This window comes from Malaya genurostris, chromosome 3, assembly GCF_030247185.1.
Source record: "Malaya genurostris strain Urasoe2022 chromosome 3, Malgen_1.1, whole genome shotgun sequence".
NCBI classification, from domain to species: Eukaryota; Metazoa; Arthropoda; class Insecta; order Diptera; family Culicidae; genus Malaya; species Malaya genurostris.
The window spans coordinates 124,729,917-124,756,975 of record NC_080572.1 but is presented as its reverse complement, the minus strand read 5'-3'; the positions used below and the strand labels follow the sequence as shown (position 1 = coordinate 124,756,975).

At 40.5% G+C, this 27,059-nt stretch overlaps 3 protein-coding genes across 4 annotated transcripts in view; 1 reads left to right on the top strand and 2 right to left on the bottom strand.

Annotated features, from left to right (window-relative positions):
- Positions 1-2,063: 2,063 nt before the first annotated feature.
- LOC131433969 (uncharacterized) lies at positions 2,064-7,775 on the bottom strand. The gene has a single exon (XM_058600589.1). The coding sequence runs from the start codon at positions 7,773-7,775 to the stop codon at positions 2,064-2,066; it is 5,712 nt and encodes a 1,903-aa protein (XP_058456572.1).
- An 810-nt stretch (positions 7,776-8,585) lies between these two features.
- On the bottom strand, positions 8,586-14,297 carry LOC131433968 (uncharacterized). The gene has a single exon (XM_058600588.1). It carries the CDS (start codon positions 14,295-14,297, stop codon positions 8,586-8,588), a length of 5,712 nt encoding a protein of 1,903 aa, XP_058456571.1.
- An 8,587-nt stretch (positions 14,298-22,884) lies between these two features.
- The window catches only part of LOC131434611 (pyruvate carboxylase, mitochondrial), a 39,292-nt gene continuing 35,117 nt past the window's right edge, over positions 22,885-27,059 (top strand). For both annotated transcript variants that reach the window (XM_058601497.1, XM_058601495.1), the window contains exon 1: positions 22,885-23,045. The gene's annotated coding sequence lies outside the window, so the exon portion shown is untranslated. The remainder of the gene's footprint in view (positions 23,046-27,059) is intronic.

Genomic DNA, 27,059 nt, shown 5'->3' with positions numbered 1-27,059 from the left:
TTTTCACTTTGATTTGCAGAAACGTTATACGCAATATATATCAGAAATTTTGAAATTTCCGATCTTCTACCGATTTTCTGAGATTTTACGGAAAACCTAAAACAAAAAAACCTAATTTTAGTAGTTAACAATTCCGTTTGGGTTGTGCATAAAAATTGTTTAGATCTTTTGTCCAATACAAAAACATTATTATTTTTAGAGTTTAGGTATATTTGCCAAAATTTTTGAGATTTTCAGTGAAATCCAAGTTTCAGCTTTTTTGTAAATTTTGTTCATAATAAATTTCCAACTAAAATAATAAAAAAATATATGTCATAAAATTTCAAAGTTTTAATTTGTTTTTTTTTTGCAAAATTTTCCCAATAATAGAAATTCTCTGTATTTGTACCAAATTTCTTGAGATTCTTTGAACGGATATATAAATTTGATCATCAATACATTGTTTCTGGTAATGATTCCAATATCCTGAATCAAAAAAATGTACATGTCATCGCTTTAATTTTTGAGTTATATACAAACATGTGAAAAAAAATGAAAAATTCATATATATTTATAAATTCATCGATTGTTTAATGTTTTCTTTTGATTGTGCAGGAAAGGTAGTTGAGCGAAAATTGTAGCTGGTATCACTAGCAATCGAATGATGTATAAAAATATATAGGTCATCGCTTTGAATTTCGAGATATTTACGATCATAGTAAAAAGTCTCATCTTTTCTTAGGTCATCTTTCTACAGTTTTCATTATAACTTTGGGTAGACAATCCTATTTTTAGTTTTTTTCAGTGCATTGTATTTGTGGAAGTAGTACCTTTTCAATGGTGAAAAAAATTTGAAGATCGGTTGACTAACAACAAAGTTATGACTCGGTAAAGTTGAAGTATTCAATATTTTCTATGCGACGTTTATGCCAAAGGAAAGAAAGTTGGAAAGCAGATAGGGCATATTAGGCGCGTGAGAAAAACTTGGAACGGGAAAAATCAAATTTTCATTGGTTTTCCTTTGCCAACCGTCTGCTACAAAGTTTTGAAATCAATCTACGAACTTCACAAAATTCGAGGGTGTAAAATTTCTTGAGATTCGTTGAAAAACAGCTGAGCTATGACAGCTCAAAGTTACCGTTCCAACTTTTTTCGAGGCTTGGTATTTGGAGTGTTAAGGAACGAATGCATCTAAACGTTACTGATGTAAGTGAGATTCAATTCAACAAGGCGTCTAACTGTGTGTACATTATGTTCAAACGTGAAAAAGATGTAATTGCATTTGCTTCGGTTAATAACGGTGTGCACAGAATGTTCGGAAATGAACCAATTTTTTGTAGCAACCGATTAGTTTTACGGTAACGCTCAAAACTGTGAAATATATTTTGAACTCAGTAAACATTTCATCTTACGGACTAATTAAACTTACAAGAAGTGGTTTCTCCCTCTATCTTTCCTGCACTTCCGATTTTTAGTATTTATCGCTATAACTAGTGATTAACAAATCCTTATATATTTTAAACAATTCAATAATTTCAAAAACAAACTTACGATTTAGTTTATATTTGTTCACGCCAACAAAGGCAGAACTACCTTAGCTCTCACAACTGCGACTTCAGGCGCTATCAAACAAAGTTTCGCGATTAAAACATTAAATATCATTGCTCTTCTTATTTTCAGATACTTACGACAGAGTCACAGGCAGGTAAGTGTATCAGGTTAGTTTTCTAATCCAGGTGGAACCCTAATAACCGCTGTGCTGAAGGTAAGTAAGTGTAAACATTCGTTGTTATTTAAACCTACATTATTCTCGTTTGCTTGCTCTACTTACAATTTCCGATGCTCTTACTGAACTATTTCGTTCCTGGCACAATATCACACAGCGCAACTCAAAGATTCCGATAAACAAACTAAACTTTCCTGTCCTATGGCTAATCACGTCTTCCTTTACCTTTTTCTCTTCATACAATCTTATTCTGTACTTGCTCACCAACTGTCAAACATCGATACATTTATGCTAATTTAGGGCATGCCCAGCGGTGTCTCAACACCCCAGCCCGTAACATCAGGTACTTCCGGATTTACTAAATCTCCAGCACCGCCAGATTAACCACGCCACGCCTTTGAACGCTTCCATCCGCATTTCTCACGTCCACCTGTCGTACTCGTCCATCTACGCCTTGAATTACCGCCTCCACGATTCCCCGTTTCCATCCTTTCCGATTCTTACCATCGACTACAAACACCAGGTCGCCTATTTCCAGCGGTTTCTGCTCGTCGAACCATTTTGAACGTTGGTTTATTGTTGGCAGATATTCTTTGCGCCATCGCTCCCACATTCGTTCAGCGAGGAACTGTGAGCGTTTGTAGAGTTTTCGCAAAGCTTCTGCTAAATTTGACGGCACGTCTTCAAACTGCGTGCCCGCATCAGTCACCGTTCCTCGCAAGAAGTGGTTTGGAGTCAGTGCCTCGGTTTCATCCGAATCTTGCGGTAAGTAAGTTAACGGGCGCGTGTTAATCATGTCCGCTACTTTAGCTAATGTAGTGGTCAAGATTTCGTCTGTCAACTTATATCCATCGTCAAGTGTTCGCATCGCATCCTTTACTGATCGCACCATTCTCTCCCAGATTCCCCCCATGTGGGGTGTACCAGGTGGATTGAAGTGCCAGACTGTTGTAGGGCTGGCCAAACTTTCTGCGCACTCGCCGTTTATTTTTTGCATCTTCACGATCTCATTGTTCGCTCCTCTGAAGCAGGTAGCGTTATCCGAGAAGATTTGATCCGGCTTACCAAATCTGCTGCTGAAACGACTGATGGCCATTCGACAAGATTCGGTGGTTAGACTATGTACCACCTCCAGGTGCACCGCGCGTACTGCCATGCAAGTAAAGAGTGCCACCCAACGTTTTTCTTTCCGTCGACCAATCACCACTTCCAGCGGGCCTAGATAGTCGATTCCAACTGAACTAAATGGTCGCATAGATGAGGTTACTCTCTCTACTGGCAGCGGAGCCATCCTAGGAGATCGCGGACGACATTTGTTCACCCGGCACCAGATACATTTCTTCACCACGTTCTTAATCGTTGATCTTAGCTTTGGAATATGAAACCGCTGTCGCATTTCATTAAACACCGTCTCCGAGTTCGCGTGTCCGAATTCTTCATGATAGTACTGGATCAATTTCTGTGTGATTTGATGAAAACGCGATAGAATTATTGGGTGCTTCTTGTCAAAGGAACCTTCGTTCGCATTTACTGTTCTGCCGTCCATCCTCAGCACACCTTCTTCATCCAGAACCGGCGAGCTTTTGTAAATAGGGCTATCCTTTTTTATAACTGCTAACGGCTCTTCCGATTTCCGTTCCAAGTTTTTAGAGAGTGTACTCATTTCACAAGGAAAACTGTCCCATTGAACCTGTCGCCATAGAACGATTTCAGCTTGCCGTAGTTCTTCTCTGTTGAGTGGTTCTAAGACCGCTGCAGTCTTCGCACCGATCGTATCAATTATCTGATGTTGTTTTGGTGTAGCCTGTGATGTTAATATTGGTTCACCTTTTTGTTTGCGTCGACAATTATTTATGAAACGAATGACGCTCGCTGTCACTCTTAACAGTCTTGTCCAGCGAGAAATCACTTCGGCATCGACAACTCCGTGAAATAGGACAGCGCTTCTCATTTCTTCACCTGTTTCGTCAAACGTGGTGTCTTTCGAAGGCCACTGGTTCGGTGGAAGATATAGAAAGGCGGGCCCCGTGAACCACTCTCCATCACTTCGAAGTAACGGACCTTGTCCCCATTTTGTTAGCGAATCTGCTATGTTAAGTTTTGTTGGGATCCACCGCCAGTCTTTCACATTCGTGAGTTCCCAAATTTCCCCCACTCGGAATGCCACGAACTGCTTGTATCTGTGTTGATCCGAATGAAGCCAGCTGCATACAGTGCGGGAATCGGTCCAAAGGAAGGTACGAGCAATCTTATGGGAGTGTGTGCTCAGAATGGTTTGTGAAAGCCGAGCCCCTAAAACAGCCCCCATCAGTTCCAAACGGGGAATTGACTGGCGTTTCAGTGGCGCTACCTTTGCCCGAGACATTATAAGGGTACACTGCACAACACCTCGTATAACAACGCGCAAATACGCCACACAGCCGTACGCAAGGTCGCTGGCGTCAGTGAATATGTGAACCTCCAAGGTTTCTATTTCATCGGATTTGGCTTCCCCGATATAGCACCGTGGAATCCGTATTGCTTCCACCTCGGGTAAAACACTGGTCCAGCGCTTCCATAGATTCCAGCAATTAGAATCGATCTCTTGATCCCAATCACATTTTGAACGCCACAGATACTGGATGATAATTTTGCCATGAATTGTGAATGGAGACAGTAGTCCGAGTGGGTCAAAAAATCCCATTACACAGCTTGCGACTAGCCGTTTTGTCGGTCGCTTATCTTCGTACAAATAACTCAACAATTCTACACGATGCCGCGTAGAGAAAGAAAACAGATCTGTTTCTGGATCCCATATAACTCCGAGAACCCGCTCCTTGAAGTTTTCTTTATCACGGTTGAAGTATACCGGCGCAACAGGCTTGGCTTCTCCCAAATGTCGAAGAACTTCCGGGGAGTTGGATATCCAGTTCCGGATCTCGAAACCGCCTTTCGAGTGTACTAAACGAACTTCCGCTGCCAACTTCACTGCTGCTTCGATCGTATCGACGCTATCGAAGTAGTCATCTACATAATGTCGATTTATGATGGCCGCAGCTGCTTCTGGATACTGACCAGCAAAATTCTCGGCGTTACGGTTTTTCACAAATTGAGCTGAACACGGAGAGCTAGTCGCACCAAACGTTGCTACGTCCATTACGTAGATGCTTGGAGGGTCTTCTGAAGACATTCTGTGGATGAAACGCTGTGCTTGCTTGTCTTCGGTACGAATTTTCAGCTGGTGGAACATCTCCTTCAAGTCACCACCGAAGGCTATTCGTCGTTCACGGAAACCTATAATAACCTTTACAAGAGGGACAAGCAAATCCGGCCCTTTGAGCAGTTTAGAATTTAGTGATACCCCTTGCACTGTTGCTGCAGCATCCCATACGAGTCGTACCTTATCCGGTTTTTTCGGATTTTGTACGACGTTAAGTGGAAGATACCAGATCTTCTCAGATGTGGTGTTAACCAATTCATCAAAGGAAGCTAAATGTGCGTAGCCTTTCAGTTGGTAGTCGTTGATCTGCATGTTGACGTTTTCGCGTAGCAATGGATTTTTGTCCAAGCGTTTCTCAAGTTGCCTCATTCGTCTCAACGCCATGGGATAACTGTCTGGGAACAAAGGATTATCGGTTTTCCACAGTAATCCGGTTTCGAAACGCTCACCGACTCGTTTTGTAGTTCGCTCGAGTGTTTCTCGCGCTCGACGCTCTTCTTTCGTTTCCTGCGGCACAATTACTACTGATTCTTCGAGAGCGTAATGACTCCTAAGCAGTTCGTGTAGATCTTCGTTCGTAATCTCTTTGTGATAACCGAGGTAATTTTCAACTTGAGCTTGCATGGAATGCTTCGGCCCATAGACCGTCCATCCGAGGTTACATTTTACTGCAATCGGGTCTGCCGGAGTACCCATTTTTGCTTCCAATGGGGCAAACGAGTGGATGTTGTTCAATCCAATAAGCAACGCGGGCTGTCCATCATAAGAATCAATTGGCAATCCTTGCATGTATTTGAATTGAGTGATAAGCTTTTGAGAGTCCAATTTCTGATGCGGTAACGACAACTTATTCACCGTGCGGACATTGCGTAATAATAACTTATTACCTGCACTATCACTAACACCTGATGCCCATATATTCATTCGTCTAGACTCTTTCTCTTCTCGTACGACGTTGGCTGTCCATTTTATTGACAGCCGTTCTTTTACACCGACGACACCTAGTCGGTCAGCCAATTTTTTCTCCAGCAACGTAACGGAGGCTCCTTCGTCCAGGAATGCCAGTACCTTTATTGACTGACCACCCCATTGTAATTGAACTGGTACCATGCGAAACAGAATTGTCGAATTTGACTGGATATGCGCGCTCATACCAACAACAGTCCCTGCCGGATGCATCAGCGGATTGTGATGTTCTCTACATTCACCGACGTTACAGCGGATTTTAAATTTGCACTGACCTCCATGTTCGTTCAGACACACGATACAGAGTTTTTCCCTGGTCACTAGTTGTAGTCGATCGGCGTATTCGATGTTTCTGAAATCCTCGCAATATCTTAGACGATGATCCGTTCTTCCACACATTTTACACGGCTTCAGTTTGGCCTGGTTGAATGAGCCTGACACTGAACATCCTGCTTCACTATGGCTGAATAGAGCGCCCTTATCCTTTGACTTTCTATTTGCCGGTTGCACACTGCCTTTACGCTGGAATGCTCTCGGCTCTATGTCGACATCTACATCGCAGGCATCGTCGACGATTTCCATCAAGAAATCTGTTAGTGTTCGAAGGGTAGGCTCGCTTGCAGCATGGATGCGTTGGTAGTGAATCCAATCACGTTTTTCTCGGTCCGGTATCTTTGCAACCAGTGATTTAATCAATAATGGGTTGACGAGGTGCTGACGTAGTCCGGCGGCCTCCAGATGTTCGCAGAGCTGTTCTACCGTGTTTCCAAATGGAATGAAGCTTCGCAGATTGTCTGGTTTTGGTGGTTCTAACTCGTCAACTTGATCCAAGAACTCCTGAAGTAGTTGTTCAGGACGACCATAGTGTCTCCGTAGCTTCTCTATAACTCTCGGGACCGTATCCGGAAGTAATAGCTGGCCAGAGACCAACTCCAAAGCCTTCCCTTCCAGACATTCCTGCAACCGAACCAAGTTTTCATGCTGCATATATCCACAGGCTTCATTAGATGCTTTATACGACGCATAGAACAACGGCCACTGTCTTGGCTTACCGGAGAACTTGGGAAGTTTGGATGTTAGTCCCTTTCTCGCGGCCATCTGGGCTTTCGTGGGCCCGGTTTGTGACGGCACCAGCCCACGTGGACTCGTATCTATGGTCATTCCTGACATCCGACTAGAGCATTGACTCTGATGATCCGAAGAAGCGTCCTCGTTTTTGGAACTTTTGTCGTCTTGAATAGAATCATTTTCTGGTGGAAGATTGCCGTTTCCCTTTGAATTACCTTTTGTGACTAACAAAGCTTTTAGCTGCTCGTCAAGCTCCGCCATCTGCGTTTCGAACGACTGGCGGTTTGTCCTCATTCGCTGAACCTGAGAAGTCTTCCGCTGCAACATCTCCTCCATTAATGCTCTTTCTTCTTCTTCTTCTTCTTCGCGCATTCTCATCTCCATCTCCATTTTTTTCCTTTTCAATGCGCGCTGCATCTTTCTTTCCTTTTGTTGCAGCCATATCTCCGCATCGAGCTCCTCAGTTTGTTGCTTTTGCTTTTCCTCCAGAGCTTTTATTCTGTTTTCCACGCTAGAAGAGCTTTTGATTGAGAAACCAACGGTTTCGTCCAGTTCGTCGACCTTCTGACCGCCAGCCTGCTCTTTGGGATCCTTAACCTTCTGTAGGTACTCCTGGGCCTGTTTCTGGCAGGCTTTACTTTGGCAGTACCATTTATCAGGAATCGAATCCACATTCACCCCTACGCAACGAGAATGGAACCATTTCGAACAGCCGTCACAACCGATCATTTGTTCGTCGCATGTCGACGGACCGCAGATTCCACATGGTGTTGTAGTTAGATCCAAACTTGGAGTGGATTCGGAATCGGAAGGGTTATCGCGAGGCGAGTCCGACATCTCTAGTGAACACTACTTACTCACTTCTTTTTTGAGAATGTTCGGAAATGAACCAATTTTTTGTAGCAACCGATTAGTTTTACGGTAACGCTCAAAACTGTGAAATATATTTTGAACTCAGTAAACATTTCATCTTACGGACTAATTAAACTTACAAGAAGTGGTTTCTCCCTCTATCTTTCCTGCACTTCCGATTTTTAGTATTTATCGCTATAACTAGTGATTAACAAATCCTTATATATTTTAAACAATTCAATAATTTCAAAAACAAACTTACGATTTAGTTTATATTTGTTCACGCCAACAAAGGCAGAACTACCTTAGCTCTCACAACTGCGACTTCAGGCGCTATCAAACAAAGTTTCGCGATTAAAACATTAAATATCATTGCTCTTCTTATTTTCAGATACTTACGACAGAGTCACAGGCAGGTAAGTGTATCAGGTTAGTTTTCTAATCCAGGTGGAACCCTAATAACCGCTGTGCTGAAGGTAAGTAAGTGTAAACATTCGTTGTTATTTAAACCTACATTATTCTCGTTTGCTTGCTCTACTTACAATTTCCGATGCTCTTACTGAACTATTTCGTTCCTGGCACAATATCACACAGCGCAACTCAAAGATTCCGATAAACAAACTAAACTTTCCTGTCCTATGGCTAATCACGTCTTCCTTTACCTTTTTCTCTTCATACAATCTTATTCTGTACTTGCTCACCAACTGTCAAACATCGATACATTTATGCTAATTTAGGGCATGCCCAGCGGTGTCTCAACACCCCAGCCCGTAACATCAGGTACTTCCGGATTTACTAAATCTCCAGCACCGCCAGATTAACCACGCCACGCCTTTGAACGCTTCCATCCGCATTTCTCACGTCCACCTGTCGTACTCGTCCATCTACGCCTTGAATTACCGCCTCCACGATTCCCCGTTTCCATCCTTTCCGATTCTTACCATCGACTACAAACACCAGGTCGCCTATTTCCAGCGGTTTCTGCTCGTCGAACCATTTTGAACGTTGGTTTATTGTTGGCAGATATTCTTTGCGCCATCGCTCCCACATTCGTTCAGCGAGGAACTGTGAGCGTTTGTAGAGTTTTCGCAAAGCTTCTGCTAAATTTGACGGCACGTCTTCAAACTGCGTGCCCGCATCAGTCACCGTTCCTCGCAAGAAGTGGTTTGGAGTCAGTGCCTCGGTTTCATCCGAATCTTGCGGTAAGTAAGTTAACGGGCGCGTGTTAATCATGTCCGCTACTTTAGCTAATGTAGTGGTCAAGATTTCGTCTGTCAACTTATATCCATCGTCAAGTGTTCGCATCGCATCCTTTACTGATCGCACCATTCTCTCCCAGATTCCCCCCATGTGGGGTGTACCAGGTGGATTGAAGTGCCAGACTGTTGTAGGGCTGGCCAAACTTTCTGCGCACTCGCCGTTTATTTTTTGCATCTTCACGATCTCATTGTTCGCTCCTCTGAAGCAGGTAGCGTTATCCGAGAAGATTTGATCCGGCTTACCAAATCTGCTGCTGAAACGACTGATGGCCATTCGACAAGATTCGGTGGTTAGACTATGTACCACCTCCAGGTGCACCGCGCGTACTGCCATGCAAGTAAAGAGTGCCACCCAACGTTTTTCTTTCCGTCGACCAATCACCACTTCCAGCGGGCCTAGATAGTCGATTCCAACTGAACTAAATGGTCGCATAGATGAGGTTACTCTCTCTACTGGCAGCGGAGCCATCCTAGGAGATCGCGGACGACATTTGTTCACCCGGCACCAGATACATTTCTTCACCACGTTCTTAATCGTTGATCTTAGCTTTGGAATATGAAACCGCTGTCGCATTTCATTAAACACCGTCTCCGAGTTCGCGTGTCCGAATTCTTCATGATAGTACTGGATCAATTTCTGTGTGATTTGATGAAAACGCGATAGAATTATTGGGTGCTTCTTGTCAAAGGAACCTTCGTTCGCATTTACTGTTCTGCCGTCCATCCTCAGCACACCTTCTTCATCCAGAACCGGCGAGCTTTTGTAAATAGGGCTATCCTTTTTTATAACTGCTAACGGCTCTTCCGATTTCCGTTCCAAGTTTTTAGAGAGTGTACTCATTTCACAAGGAAAACTGTCCCATTGAACCTGTCGCCATAGAACGATTTCAGCTTGCCGTAGTTCTTCTCTGTTGAGTGGTTCTAAGACCGCTGCAGTCTTCGCACCGATCGTATCAATTATCTGATGTTGTTTTGGTGTAGCCTGTGATGTTAATATTGGTTCACCTTTTTGTTTGCGTCGACAATTATTTATGAAACGAATGACGCTCGCTGTCACTCTTAACAGTCTTGTCCAGCGAGAAATCACTTCGGCATCGACAACTCCGTGAAATAGGACAGCGCTTCTCATTTCTTCACCTGTTTCGTCAAACGTGGTGTCTTTCGAAGGCCACTGGTTCGGTGGAAGATATAGAAAGGCGGGCCCCGTGAACCACTCTCCATCACTTCGAAGTAACGGACCTTGTCCCCATTTTGTTAGCGAATCTGCTATGTTAAGTTTTGTTGGGATCCACCGCCAGTCTTTCACATTCGTGAGTTCCCAAATTTCCCCCACTCGGAATGCCACGAACTGCTTGTATCTGTGTTGATCCGAATGAAGCCAGCTGCATACAGTGCGGGAATCGGTCCAAAGGAAGGTACGAGCAATCTTATGGGAGTGTGTGCTCAGAATGGTTTGTGAAAGCCGAGCCCCTAAAACAGCCCCCATCAGTTCCAAACGGGGAATTGACTGGCGTTTCAGTGGCGCTACCTTTGCCCGAGACATTATAAGGGTACACTGCACAACACCTCGTATAACAACGCGCAAATACGCCACACAGCCGTACGCAAGGTCGCTGGCGTCAGTGAATATGTGAACCTCCAAGGTTTCTATTTCATCGGATTTGGCTTCCCCGATATAGCACCGTGGAATCCGTATTGCTTCCACCTCGGGTAAAACACTGGTCCAGCGCTTCCATAGATTCCAGCAATTAGAATCGATCTCTTGATCCCAATCACATTTTGAACGCCACAGATACTGGATGATAATTTTGCCATGAATTGTGAATGGAGACAGTAGTCCGAGTGGGTCAAAAAATCCCATTACACAGCTTGCGACTAGCCGTTTTGTCGGTCGCTTATCTTCGTACAAATAACTCAACAATTCTACACGATGCCGCGTAGAGAAAGAAAACAGATCTGTTTCTGGATCCCATATAACTCCGAGAACCCGCTCCTTGAAGTTTTCTTTATCACGGTTGAAGTATACCGGCGCAACAGGCTTGGCTTCTCCCAAATGTCGAAGAACTTCCGGGGAGTTGGATATCCAGTTCCGGATCTCGAAACCGCCTTTCGAGTGTACTAAACGAACTTCCGCTGCCAACTTCACTGCTGCTTCGATCGTATCGACGCTATCGAAGTAGTCATCTACATAATGTCGATTTATGATGGCCGCAGCTGCTTCTGGATACTGACCAGCAAAATTCTCGGCGTTACGGTTTTTCACAAATTGAGCTGAACACGGAGAGCTAGTCGCACCAAACGTTGCTACGTCCATTACGTAGATGCTTGGAGGGTCTTCTGAAGACATTCTGTGGATGAAACGCTGTGCTTGCTTGTCTTCGGTACGAATTTTCAGCTGGTGGAACATCTCCTTCAAGTCACCACCGAAGGCTATTCGTCGTTCACGGAAACCTATAATAACCTTTACAAGAGGGACAAGCAAATCCGGCCCTTTGAGCAGTTTAGAATTTAGTGATACCCCTTGCACTGTTGCTGCAGCATCCCATACGAGTCGTACCTTATCCGGTTTTTTCGGATTTTGTACGACGTTAAGTGGAAGATACCAGATCTTCTCAGATGTGGTGTTAACCAATTCATCAAAGGAAGCTAAATGTGCGTAGCCTTTCAGTTGGTAGTCGTTGATCTGCATGTTGACGTTTTCGCGTAGCAATGGATTTTTGTCCAAGCGTTTCTCAAGTTGCCTCATTCGTCTCAACGCCATGGGATAACTGTCTGGGAACAAAGGATTATCGGTTTTCCACAGTAATCCGGTTTCGAAACGCTCACCGACTCGTTTTGTAGTTCGCTCGAGTGTTTCTCGCGCTCGACGCTCTTCTTTCGTTTCCTGCGGCACAATTACTACTGATTCTTCGAGAGCGTAATGACTCCTAAGCAGTTCGTGTAGATCTTCGTTCGTAATCTCTTTGTGATAACCGAGGTAATTTTCAACTTGAGCTTGCATGGAATGCTTCGGCCCATAGACCGTCCATCCGAGGTTACATTTTACTGCAATCGGGTCTGCCGGAGTACCCATTTTTGCTTCCAATGGGGCAAACGAGTGGATGTTGTTCAATCCAATAAGCAACGCGGGCTGTCCATCATAAGAATCAATTGGCAATCCTTGCATGTATTTGAATTGAGTGATAAGCTTTTGAGAGTCCAATTTCTGATGCGGTAACGACAACTTATTCACCGTGCGGACATTGCGTAATAATAACTTATTACCTGCACTATCACTAACACCTGATGCCCATATATTCATTCGTCTAGACTCTTTCTCTTCTCGTACGACGTTGGCTGTCCATTTTATTGACAGCCGTTCTTTTACACCGACGACACCTAGTCGGTCAGCCAATTTTTTCTCCAGCAACGTAACGGAGGCTCCTTCGTCCAGGAATGCCAGTACCTTTATTGACTGACCACCCCATTGTAATTGAACTGGTACCATGCGAAACAGAATTGTCGAATTTGACTGGATATGCGCGCTCATACCAACAACAGTCCCTGCCGGATGCATCAGCGGATTGTGATGTTCTCTACATTCACCGACGTTACAGCGGATTTTAAATTTGCACTGACCTCCATGTTCGTTCAGACACACGATACAGAGTTTTTCCCTGGTCACTAGTTGTAGTCGATCGGCGTATTCGATGTTTCTGAAATCCTCGCAATATCTTAGACGATGATCCGTTCTTCCACACATTTTACACGGCTTCAGTTTGGCCTGGTTGAATGAGCCTGACACTGAACATCCTGCTTCACTATGGCTGAATAGAGCGCCCTTATCCTTTGACTTTCTATTTGCCGGTTGCACACTGCCTTTACGCTGGAATGCTCTCGGCTCTATGTCGACATCTACATCGCAGGCATCGTCGACGATTTCCATCAAGAAATCTGTTAGTGTTCGAAGGGTAGGCTCGCTTGCAGCATGGATGCGTTGGTAGTGAATCCAATCACGTTTTTCTCGGTCCGGTATCTTTGCAACCAGTGATTTAATCAATAATGGGTTGACGAGGTGCTGACGTAGTCCGGCGGCCTCCAGATGTTCGCAGAGCTGTTCTACCGTGTTTCCAAATGGAATGAAGCTTCGCAGATTGTCTGGTTTTGGTGGTTCTAACTCGTCAACTTGATCCAAGAACTCCTGAAGTAGTTGTTCAGGACGACCATAGTGTCTCCGTAGCTTCTCTATAACTCTCGGGACCGTATCCGGAAGTAATAGCTGGCCAGAGACCAACTCCAAAGCCTTCCCTTCCAGACATTCCTGCAACCGAACCAAGTTTTCATGCTGCATATATCCACAGGCTTCATTAGATGCTTTATACGACGCATAGAACAACGGCCACTGTCTTGGCTTACCGGAGAACTTGGGAAGTTTGGATGTTAGTCCCTTTCTCGCGGCCATCTGGGCTTTCGTGGGCCCGGTTTGTGACGGCACCAGCCCACGTGGACTCGTATCTATGGTCATTCCTGACATCCGACTAGAGCATTGACTCTGATGATCCGAAGAAGCGTCCTCGTTTTTGGAACTTTTGTCGTCTTGAATAGAATCATTTTCTGGTGGAAGATTGCCGTTTCCCTTTGAATTACCTTTTGTGACTAACAAAGCTTTTAGCTGCTCGTCAAGCTCCGCCATCTGCGTTTCGAACGACTGGCGGTTTGTCCTCATTCGCTGAACCTGAGAAGTCTTCCGCTGCAACATCTCCTCCATTAATGCTCTTTCTTCTTCTTCTTCTTCTTCGCGCATTCTCATCTCCATCTCCATTTTTTTCCTTTTCAATGCGCGCTGCATCTTTCTTTCCTTTTGTTGCAGCCATATCTCCGCATCGAGCTCCTCAGTTTGTTGCTTTTGCTTTTCCTCCAGAGCTTTTATTCTGTTTTCCACGCTAGAAGAGCTTTTGATTGAGAAACCAACGGTTTCGTCCAGTTCGTCGACCTTCTGACCGCCAGCCTGCTCTTTGGGATCCTTAACCTTCTGTAGGTACTCCTGGGCCTGTTTCTGGCAGGCTTTACTTTGGCAGTACCATTTATCAGGAATCGAATCCACATTCACCCCTACGCAACGAGAATGGAACCATTTCGAACAGCCGTCACAACCGATCATTTGTTCGTCGCATGTCGACGGACCGCAGATTCCACATGGTGTTGTAGTTAGATCCAAACTTGGAGTGGATTCGGAATCGGAAGGGTTATCGCGAGGCGAGTCCGACATCTCTAGTGAACACTACTTACTCACTTCTTTTTTGAGAATGTTCGGAAATGAACCAATTTTTTGTAGCAACCGATTAGTTTTACGGTAACGCTCAAAACTGTGAAATATATTTTGAACTCAGTAAACATTTCATCTTACGGACTAATTAAACTTACAAGAAGTGGTTTCTCCCTCTATCTTTCCTGCACTTCCGATTTTTAGTATTTATCGCTATAACTAGTGATTAACAAATCCTTATATATTTTAAACAATTCAATAATTTCAAAAACAAACTTACGATTTAGTTTATATTTGTTCACGCCAACAAAGGCAGAACTACCTTAGCTCTCACAACTGCGACTTCAGGCGCTATCAAACAAAGTTTCGCGATTAAAACATTAAATATCATTGCTCTTCTTATTTTCAGATACTTACGACAGAGTCACAGGCAGGTAAGTGTATCAGGTTAGTTTTCTAATCCAGGTGGAACCCTAATAACCGCTGTGCTGAAGGTAAGTAAGTGTAAACATTCGTTGTTATTTAAACCTACATTATTCTCGTTTGCTTGCTCTACTTACAATTTCCGATGCTCTTACTGAACTATTTCGTTCCTGGCACAATATCACACAGCGCAACTCAAAGATTCCGATAAACAAACTAAACGGAATTTTTTTCCGGGTATCCGGAATGGCGTGCGAGTGGTACGTATGCAACTACGTAAAGCAATTCCATCGTACATCATTTGTGATCAAGACGGGATACATCCGTGTAAAACGCTGATTACGTATGAAAATCAACTGGTTACATGTCAGTTTTGTGAACAACCTGCACACTACGGCAAACCTTGCACTGAAACTGCAAAAAGGACATCTTCAAACAAAAATAAGGACAACCGCCCAACAACGGAAACTAGTGAGCGCAGTACTCCTGTTGTACCATCAAACCCACCAGCAACTGCAATTAATGCACAACAAGACGCGTCTACAGCAACTAACAACCAACCCAAGAATGCGAATTACAAGGAAAACGAAGAAAAAACGGAAACCAACAACGATACCACCGATGCGGCAATGGAGGACGAGACGAGCCACAAACAAAGTGCCCCTCACTCATCGCAAGATAAAAATGGAAGCTCCTCTCCCCCTAGAAAAAGGGTGACAACGAGATCCAACGGTAAAAAAAATATTTTATCTAATAAAAACATGGCTCATTCGGCCACGTAAAGCTTGTACGCAAATTGGCCTGAATGAAAAAATTTTATTAAAAAAAGTAGTGTTCTAGTCCTAGATGCATAATTTATGCCCATTTAAACAATCGGGATGCTTCTACATATACAAGGTACACATTGTTATCGCACACGCAAAAAAACCGGTTGTTTAACCCTTTCACGACCACAAGATGTCCAGGACGAAATATGTTAGTACAACACAATATTTTAGCTATTGTGAGTGTAAAGTAAGAAAATATCACCAGAGAAACATAGCAGGATGCAAAAGTTTCCTATAATTTCATAAGAAATATTTTCCCTATGATCCTCAGAAATAAATAAACGTCGAGTTGGGTTTATTATATCGCAATTTAATTTATTGCTTTAATTGCTTTAATTATCAGAATGGTAAAATAAATAGTTAGTTATGGTATTCTACGAAACGATTTCGTGTACTTGTTGACCACAAGTGGACGTTGTACATAACACATTTATTATATGTTCTTTTTTCTATACGTCGTTTTGTACAAACTTTTTTAGTGCAATAAAGATTGACAGTTCTTTTTTTTATTCGTTCGGAAAGCCTTGGAAATAAGTTTTTTTAACATTCATTAAAAAAACATCGATTTAATAATAATTGAAGAATAGATAACGATTTTTATAGAAGGGAAAATGTTTCCCCATGAGCGTTAAGGGGTAAAAACGATTAGTTGCCCATTAAATAAAAAACCGCACATGTTGGTTGTTTTATAAAACATTGCTTTAAACAACAAAATAATAGGTAGTTTTTAAAATTTTATATTTATTTATTTCAAGATAAGATTATACTGAATCAATTTCTACCTTCAAAGACAACCGCACAGAAGAACCAGCGTTCGCGAAACAACTAAAACGTTAGTTTTTGTTTCAATGAGGTGTCACTCGCGCAACAGAGCAATGACACAATTCCAGCAAAGTTACCTGAATGCATGAAAGTAAAAACTGTCTCAGTTGTTTCAATCAATTATTCAGTAATTTAAACTTCAGATGCCTATTGCAATAAATATTTTTTACTGTTAGTCTCTTCGGGGGGCAACTAATCGTTCAAAATTTAAACTACGAAATGTTGCCTAAGTAGCGGCTTATTGCTTTAACACTAAACTCACAAATGATGTAGAAATGCAATAATAGACTATAATTCCAAAGATGGAATTATCCGGCAAAATGTTCACAGGGCATTAAGAAATTTTTTCTCCACTTGCAGGATGGCTCGCTGAAGAGTATTTATAATTCCGTTTTCATGTTAGAGGTGCACTTTCCTAAAAATATAAATACTGTCGCTTCAATTCAGCAGTAATTTTTACGCGTTAAGCGTAGTTAATTACATTGACATGGACTGTCCAAAAATACATAACTCGCAAATGATATTAAAACAGTTATACTGTAGGAATATCTATCCAGTATATGGAAAACTTGTTCTACAATTAACTCTTATGTTCATGTAACCGACATAAATGACATTCAATTGCCATTAAAAAATTTTAACTTCTGGCGTTCTGGTGAAATAAAGGAGATTTTTTGTTTTGTGTTTTGCTGTCTTCGTTCTCAGCCAAGTGACAGCATTCGAATACATCGATTTCATTTACTTGAATGGTTATGAAAAAATCAACAGATAAGTTAGTTAAATCAACAACAGTTTACAGTTGAAACAACCAGAGCGTGAAACAACAATTGCAATATTGAAATTTTGTGATCTTCGGGTTGTCCGTGCGTGATCTCCATTTGATTTGATATAAAAGTTAAAGAATGGCAAAGACATCATATCCAGCTCTTGCATTTTCCGAACAAATATTTGGCAACATCCTTTTTTGCGAGGTGAGGTGAGCCCGCATCGAATCTCCTATATAGAAGTAGAGGAGAGAAATGTCAAATTCGCCAAAATAGCAGCACTGCGCACCCATCCCCGTAAGTTGCCATAATATGTTGAATGTGATACCGTGCGATGGCGTTGCCGAACTGAAGATTGATTTCGTTCCAAGCTGACAGTGTCTGGGAATGGTCAGGATAAATGAAAATTGCCTAATTACCTACAACTCGGCATTGCACAGTGTTCCGAACCCGGAAATTAGAGGGACGAAAATATTCTATCTATTTTTTTCTATTCCTGAGTGTGTCTCTTTAAAAATCACTTTTTTTTATCGAAACTTTTTATGAGCCGTTCTACGAGATGCCGTCTTCGGAAGAGTTTTCAAGCTAATTATTATATATAATTTTGTTGAATTAAGTTAATATAGTGTTCCGAACCCGGAAATTAGAGGGACGAAAATATTCTATCTATTTTTTTCTATTCCTGAGTGTGTCTCTTTAAAAATCACTTTTTTTTATCGAAACTTTTTATGAGCCGTTCTACGAGATGGTCTTCGGAAGAGTTTTCAAGCTAATTATTATATATAATTTTGTTGAATTAAGTTAATATAAAATTTAAAAAATTTTGTTTATTTTTTTTCATAAAAAACTAGCTACCCTTCAAATATCAATATCAATAGAAACCAGATCAGTCAAAATAGGTCCTGAAAAGCCATAAAATAAAGAAAGTTTAGGAGGAAATATGAGAGGGTGCTATTGTTGTATCTCATTTAAATTAGTATAAAAATTTTACGCGGCCAGGGAAATGAATCTTTCTCATTGGAAGAAAAGGTTTTAATTTCTTCGGTGATCATTTTTTTTATTTAAAATAAACTCACTTTTCAATTTAGGATACATTTTCGTCTCAAGATTTACAGTTCGTCATGTTTCTGAACATCTACTATTCGATTCGTCTCAAAACATTGTCACTATTTCACACAATTACACTACTACTTAATGCTGGATGACTTTATAATTAGTAATGTTCACTTTCACTTGTTTAATTAACGAATAAAAACTTAAAAAATTACCCGACAAGCAATAAAAGTCTTCATTTGATTACGCTTTGTTTTCATCTCATTTGGTTGTGCAAAGTTGCCAAGTTTTCTCATAATGCTCATAATCTTCTTCAAATTATGATCATATGTATATAAGAAGTGTATCGAAAAGTAGTTAGCAACATTTATTATTAAATAAAAAAGCAAAAAAACATATTTTGACATCAGTTTTCGACATATTGTAGAAAAATTACATTTTTATGCATTTCACAATCCCAGTTTCTGTGAAACGCTCGCACTTTGGACTTGACATTCTTCATTAAATTCTGCACAGTTACTTTTGTGACTTTCCTGGTGGCAGATGTCCAGTTTTTTTTGAGCTCCTGCATGCCGCTTGACAATTGCCCAATACCTTTCAATTGGCCGAAGATCCGGGCAGTTCGGTGGGTTGATGTCCTTTTCCACGAATTGTACATTATTTTTTGACAACCACAACAATTGCTTGCCAGACCAACACCTTCTGCCCAAACTTGTCCATCGCCACCGTGGTGTCAGCGTCGTCCAGGTCCTGGTACACCGATTTTGTATAATATTGCGGTCCGGGCAGCGCTCGTGAGTCTTCCTTGGCGTAGGTTTCGTCGTCGTTCAGGATGTATCCGTCTTTATTCTGTAGAATCCGTTTATACAGTTTTCGCGCTCTTGTTTTGGCCTGAACTTGCTGTACCAGGGACTTTTTCGGCACCTTCTGTTTCTTGTACGTTTTCAGGGAGTTCCGAACTTTGATCCGTTGAATCATCCCGATGCTGGTGTTGAACTGCTTGGCCAAATCCCGCGTCGACGCCGATTATTATATCGTGTGTTGTCTCATAGTTGACAGAGTGTAATAGTGCAATATTTTGTTTTGATTACTGTCGCCATTGCTGCCATAAAGGACCAGCGATAGGATGAATATAAATCCATTGAGATGAAATTAGGAGCAGAGTAGTGAACATATCAGAAGTGCATTTAGCGGGTTTTTGAATACTAGTTTAATTTCCAACAAATGTGAATAATTTCCCAATGTGGAGCAAGGCGAATTAAGCAGAAATATGAAACAATCATAGTGATTTTAGAGGCTAAATCTGGTTTTTAAGGTAACGTTCCTACGAATGAGATGAAATAGGGAGCCGTTACCCTATGCTGCTTGTTCGTTTAGATAACCGATTAACCGATATCAATAGTTTAAGGCTCGTTCGAGACTAAAATTTGGCTGTGTGTCGATTTCGAAGATCATAAGGCTGACACTTCAAGTTAGTGATGGGCTAGCGCTCACGAGCCGTTCATTTGAACTGACTCGTAGCAGTAAGCAAACGAACCACGGCTCATCAAAATTGAACCGCGGCTATCAAAAAGAGCCTCGGCTCTCAATATTTTAAGATAGTCAAGCTAAGAACCATAGTTTATCCGTGCTGCCGCTCAAATTTGACAACTGTGGTTCGTGTAGTGTGAGCTTGTGATAGGCAAATGCTCACGAGCTATTCAAAAGAACTTGGCTCTTACGAAAGAGAGTTCGGTTCAGAACCCCTTATTGAAATGAGCCGTATTGACGATCACTACTTCAAGTTTCGGAGATATAATCGTACAAGTGACGTAATCGGCAAATTATTTTTTCTATCCATATAAATATTTCAGATAGTGACCTATGATCACATTCGAATGTGTTATCAATTATTATGTGACATGAACACTGAAGCATGCTTTTGTGAACTACCCGAATTAAAATGAGCACAAATTAGCGTCAGAAATTATCATCATATATTTTTTTGTTGAATTGAAACACTTTGTTTACAGTATTTTCCATTGCTTTCCATTCCATTTACCATTGAAAAATTGGTTAATAAAGAATAAACAATTATATGTAATATGCGAAAATGTGGAAAATATAACATATATAACAAATATAAGCACCGATATGTTGCTTAAATTTACTAGCAAAATTATGAAGAAAGATATTCTGAATGAAGAAGCATAGATAACTAGTTTTAAAATAAGGTACGTTCATCCTACACGGATAAAAGTACATTACCGGTTCCATGATTAAAAATCATGAAACATGTCTTCTCATGAAATTTGATGAGCAAAATGATCGATATTGTGAAAATTTTCATGGGAGATGAGTTGTTTTTCGTGATGTCAATCATTCATTGACATGTTTCATAATTTCATGATTTTTAATCATGATACCGGGAATGGATTTTGGTCCGTGATACATAATGCACAAGCAATACTGGTGAAACTGAAGTATAGCTCATCCGCCAAATGTTATCGCTTCCAATAAAAATCTGTTTTAATCCTCCTGGTGGTGTAATGATGCCTTTTTCATATCAATCATATTCACATAAAAAAATCAAAATGTTCTCTCCGATTCTTGAAAGCAACCTGCATTAACTAGTATAACCTACAGAATAAAACAGTACTCTAATCGGTTAGGCCATTCATGGGAAAACGAAGTGACTTCCACTATTGCAGATACTTTCGGCACCGGAACCCGAGAACCATGGCAATCAACTAGCATGACATAAAAACTCTACTAGTTTTTATTCAAATTTGGAACATTTTATACAATTTTGACATCGTACTTGAAATTTTTTTGGTAGGAAAAAATCTTTCAATTGAAGGTGAGATTGGGAATATCGGCTAGTGTAGTTTTGAGGCCAATTCTGTGTAAAATGTTCAAAACGACGTATGTAACAATGAGAGATTCTCTTTGTTTACTTTCTCTTTCGATTATTACGGCACTCTTAGCAATCCTTCTCTCCAATTATTTACCGATAATAATAACTAAAGCTATCATCTTTTAATCTGCTCTGGAGAAATCCCCAAAAAAAGCAGGAATATTTCGCAATAATCGAAAGAGAAAGTAAACAAAGAGAATCTCTCATTGTTACATACGTCGTTTTGAACATTTTATACAGAATTAATATATTTTTAAGTTACGTATTCATATCGGAAGGCAATCACTATGAAAACCGATATTTGAACGGAGACCCGAAGGGCCCAGTGTCATACACCATTCGACTGAGTTCGTCGAGATCACAAAATGTCTCTTTGTGTGTATGTGTGTGTATGCATGTGTGTATGTGACGAATAATGTCACTCAATTCTCTCAGAGATGGCTGAACCGATTTTCATAAACTTAGATTCAAACGAAAGGTCTCATGGTCTCACAGCTTGCTATTGAATTTAATCTTTATCCCACTTCTGGCTTCGGATTTACAAGGTAATACGTGCAAATCTATGAGAAAATGCTTACTCAATTTTAACGGATATTGGATGGCGAATCCAGTCAAAAGAGTTACTTCTGTAAAAGATTTAGGCGTAGTTCTCGACCGTAAGTTACGCTTCACCGAACAGCTTTCGATGGTTATTGCTAAAGCTTTTGCCGTCCTGGGACTTATCACTAAAGACTTTAACGACGTTTATTGTCTCAAGGCTGTTTACATTGCTCTAGTGCGCAGTATTATAGAATACGGAGTTGTAATCTGGACTCCATACCACAACGTTCACATCGATCAGATCGAACGAGTGCAGAAATGTTTTGTCCGATTCGCGCTTCGAAGACTTCCTTGACTTAATCGGCTTCAGCTACCACGTTACGAAGATCGCTGTGTTCTCATCAACTTACTCACGCTGCGAAACCGGCGGATATTTCATCAACGACTTTTCGGTTTTGATTTGCTTAATAATAACATCGACTGCCCCACACTTCTGGTAAGGATTCATATCAATGTTCCGGGAATGGACTTCATACGACGATCAGCTCATCGCACACAGTATGGACAAAATAATCCAATGGATGTTTGCTGTAATCAATTCAATAGAGTTTATCATCTGTTTGATTTTACTATGAACAAAGACACATTTAAATCGAAAATATTGTTTTTAGACTAGATAGATAATAATAAGTCTGTGCGATAGTTTTTACTATAATCGAAGACAAAATAAATAAATAAAAACCTAGTGAGATTATTTGACACATGCATACACACAGACATTGCATTGCTCAGCTCGACGAACTGAGTTGAATGGTATATTTTTACTACTCGATTTATCAAGTGATTGCTTAACCTTTCTATATGAGAAAAGGTAAAAAGCTATAAAAAGTACATCTGGAAAAGAAGCAATTTACTTATTTGTCGATTAGTTAGTATTTATATTATGCTTTAAAAACCATTTGGTCGAAAATAGATATCGGCGCCGTGCTCAAGCAGCACCAGAGCGTGCAGCATTAAGCACGTGAGTGCGTTCACCAGTAGTCTACCGTATTTGTGGTACACAACACATGCCGGAATACTTGGTTCGCATGCCGGTGTGATTGGCGTCGTGTAAACAAACCGATCGATGAAAGCTCGGTTTCGTGGATTCAACCAACACTGATACGTATTGTACTACACAGGCTTATTTTGCCTCTATCGTATTAGTATGCCTTACTCAGCCGGTATTCGCAATCATCTTCGCACTGTCGTGAGTCGCTCCCTGATGGTGGAAGGTATCAAGGAAAAATTTCGAACTTCAGTTGTTGCTAGAACGTGCCGGTGTTAAGTTTAGTGCATCGAAACAGAAGAGTTTACCATATAAAAAAATCCGGATCTGTATCTGCCAGAACCTTTTGTTTGTGGCTATTCTTCAAAGTCACAGCCGGTAAACAGATTTTCATTCCATTTTTCATGTTTTATCTGATCTCGTGGGATTTCATTTAGTTGTTCAAGCACTCGTAAAAAAAATTGTGACTCAAGTCGGTGTTATTTAAGAATGCGGGGTTATCACAACCAAGGTCACGCATCGTTTCGCCGAAATTTTTTGATCACTACTCTATAAATCCTTATTACATCTGACGACATTGCAAATTTCATTGAATAGCAAATAATGTAGCGTGTGTAAAAAGTGATATTGCGTAATACAGTGATTAGTGATGAGTTCGAAACACTCTTCTCGGATTCGAAGTGATACTTGGTTTATTACCGTAGAATTTCGGCGACAGATTTGCTTAACGAATAAACTATGGAAAATTTTTATGCATGCAATAACAAGCTTCAATCGATTATATCAATTCCGACTGAACCGGGCATTGGCTGTAAGACTACGATATCATTATAATCTTTGTGTAATGGGCTAATGAGGCAGTGAGTCGGCAAGTGTGTAATTTTATTGTCAAGGCTATACCATGCTACGACTATTTAACAATCATTTTTAATAAGAACCCTTTATTTCTTATACTTTATATTAGCGTCGTTATATGTTAAAACCAACAGTTTGTATAATTAACCAAAAAAGGTACCTTTGTGATCGGATTATTATTGGCATGCAAGTTACACTGATAAATTAATGTTCTGGTGTGAATAGTTCTATACAATAAATTGATCCAAATTGTGATTCGATTACATAAACTATAAGTAAAATCTGATTCAGAGCATGCCACTGGAAATCAGCATAATCAAATTCTTATCAATTAACATATCATCATTCGAACAGTTCGTGTGCCAATCGTATAAACTTGCGATGGAATGACCTGTGATAACATAATCTTACATACACCAGAAAAGCTTCCACTTCACAACAAGTAGTTCACTATACAAAGTGTACGAGATCGGTTACGAATGGTGTTTCAAGCTGACTTTTTCATTGATTAAAAATAGTCTACCCTTTTCCATAAACCTCTTTGCTATTTCGCAGCCAATTTTGACACTGTAACACATTGATGCACACTTGTTTTTTTTTTCTTCCCTACTTACCCAGTTGAAGGGAACTTTTTAACTTCGGGCCGTGCACCGGTGTCTGCAAATGTGTTAGTAAATTGGCCGAGTTTTCAGAAACCGTATAAGAGAATTGGAAAATAATCGCGATAGGAACTACCAAAATCATATAAAGACATAAATTTCATTACAACTAATACGAAAACGTTTATCTAAAAACAATGGGATGAAACAGTGACTATTTTCCGGATACCAATACTTAGTATACCCTAGTCTCCCCTACTGTTATACAGCTCGCGTGAGTAATATCACTCGCCGTCGTATTATTATCGAGATATACGTGCGACTAAATGACGTCTCGTCTACCTTGACAAGGGTCAACGTGTTCCATTCTGTTTTGTCTAGGAAAAAAAACTTGCATTCGTTTAATTGTGAAGCTGCATTAATTAATCACGTTAAACTTGGCCTACCGTTTGAAAAGCATGCTGATGAATTTGAGATAAAAAGGAATTGTTACTCGATTAAAATTGCAACGGTTTGCAGAAAAAAGATATATTATATTTTGAAGAGTCTGAGTTTTAATAATTCAATGTTAACTGTAACTTACAATTTATGAAAAAAGTAAGCTACAAATCTACTTGGATTATAATTCAGTGAAGAAAATATACGTGTATACGCCTTCGTACAAAAGTAAAGATAATTAGTGCATTAGTTCTTCTTTTTGTATCATTTCAGTTAGACTACTTGCTAGACAAGTGTTTAGAATTCTCTTAATAGAAAACATTAGTCTGTTTGAAACTTGAACCTGGATTGCACACAGAAGCCGCGTCGATCCATTGATTTTCAATATATTCGTACATGATATCGTCAACATTATTGGAAACTATTCATGCAGACGTTAAACGTACCACCACGATCATGTTGGACTGTCGTATTTTCCAATAAAACAGATACTGTATTATGATGGTGCAATAAAACGGAGTAAAAATAAACATCGCTAAGATAATCGTCGTTTGCGGTTGTCACATTTTCATGTCATGAGCTCGGTGAAACTAATTCGCTTCAATTCGATTATAATTGCATGGATAGTTTTTTCAATGAATCTTTCTCCGTATTTCATAATTCCATAGAAATAATTCTTTGAATGACTTTCAGTACAAAAAATCTAAAAACAATAAAAGTAAGGAATCGTGCGGTCAGTGGAAACAAAGGAATAATTGTTAAAAGCTGCAATTGAATCGTAGAAACAATATAAATAAACTTTAATTAAGCTTGAGTCGTTTGATATCTTTACGCAAAGAAAACGGATTTATTTTTGAACTCGAGTATTCAAAATGTATTGAATGAAATCTAGAATTACGACTTAAGGCAGCATTCTAAGAAATGGTAGAAAAATTGGTCCACGTTCTTTATTTTATTGTACACAAGCATATTAAGGTAGAATTTTTTTTTCGGGGTATCTGTATACGTACATTTGAAGATAAGAAAAACGGTTCTAATAAATAAAAAAAGGCCGACATATTGAGCATCTAACGAGGCTGGTTTCAAAATAGATGTTTCCCTGTTCACACGATATCGTTCGAATTTAAACTCCGATTTATCCAAAAAATATATGGGGCTACTGTACCAATAGCCACCATGTTAGTTGACCGAATCCTCGGCTTTCAATCAAAGATTTGTGATAAAATCGACTACAGTATCTTTGCTTCGGTTCTAAGAAGCAATACCGCAGGAAAAATAGTTCGAAGATTGTTCAATAATGCTGTTATTGTTTCGCGAAGCGAATGCTCCTAATTTCATCTGTCAAACAGAGACAGCAGATATCACCCAAATTACTACTGGAGCTGAGATGAATGGGGTACCGTAACCCTTTGATCAGTAGACTTGTATTAGGTGCGTGAACCTCAGATATTTAAAGAATGTTAATTTCATATAGAAAGATGATGCAACCACCGTGAAAGCCGACTTTTGAACCGAAGCTATGGGGTAAAATGTGCAAAAAATGAAAATATGTGTACTAACCTTTCTCAGAGATGGCGTGACCGAGTTTCACAAAATTAGATTCAAATGAATGGTCTTATGACCTTATACAAAAATTCTGAATTTCATTTGGATTCGACTTCCGGTTCCGAAATAATAGGATAAAAATGTGTTAAATATTTTATAACATCACTAGGGTGGGACAAAATTTTGATTTCAGCTCCACCAAACTGCTTTTGTTCCTTTTGGGTCTCACATGGACTATGCAAAGTTTTAGTTCGATCGGTGAAACTATATTTTCGCGCCCGAGGGTTTGTAGGAGGTTTAGTAAGGGAAAACTGACCGTCGGTTTCCCCATACTGAATACCATACAATCTTTCAACCTCAGGCGCGAAAATATAGTTTGACCGATCGAGATGAAACATTGCATAGTTCTTATGGGACCCAGGAATAGGCATCAGAACTAATTGGCTCAAGTGGCACGTCCCCGTAGTTATTTGAAGATTTGTGCCTTGCCGTCGCCTCTCATCAATTTCCTAATGGGAAGAAAAGGATAAAAGGAACATGGAAGGGAATTGTGGAGTAGGTGAGGTGGGAAAACAGCACCAAACATAAAGAAACAAATCGTTCTGCATCTCCGAAAGCATGCTGAACGATCTGCAGGTGCCAAAATGCAGTTTTTTATTTGAAAGATATTTTTATTCAGGCCTATTTGCGTACAAGCTTTACGTGTCCGATTAAGCCGATTTTTTAAGTAAAAAACTATTCTTTGTGTTGGATCTCGTTGTCACCCTTTTTCTAGGGGAAGAGGAGCTTTCATTTCCGTCCTGCGAGGATTGAAGGGCACTTTGTTCGTGGCTCGTCTCGTCATCCATTGCCGCATCGGTGGTATTGTTGTTGATTTCCGTCTTGAGTTCGTTCTCGAGTAGAGTGTGAGATCAAAAAGAAAACTCAATTTGATGTTGTGCTGTTCGCATATATC

Excerpts from the sequence above, each read along its gene's own strand:
- LOC131433969 (XM_058600589.1), bottom strand. The coding sequence starts at position 7,775 with ATGTCGGACTCGCCTCGCGATAACCCTTCCGATTCCGAATCCACTCCA.
- LOC131433968 (XM_058600588.1), bottom strand. The coding sequence starts at position 14,297 with ATGTCGGACTCGCCTCGCGATAACCCTTCCGATTCCGAATCCACTCCA.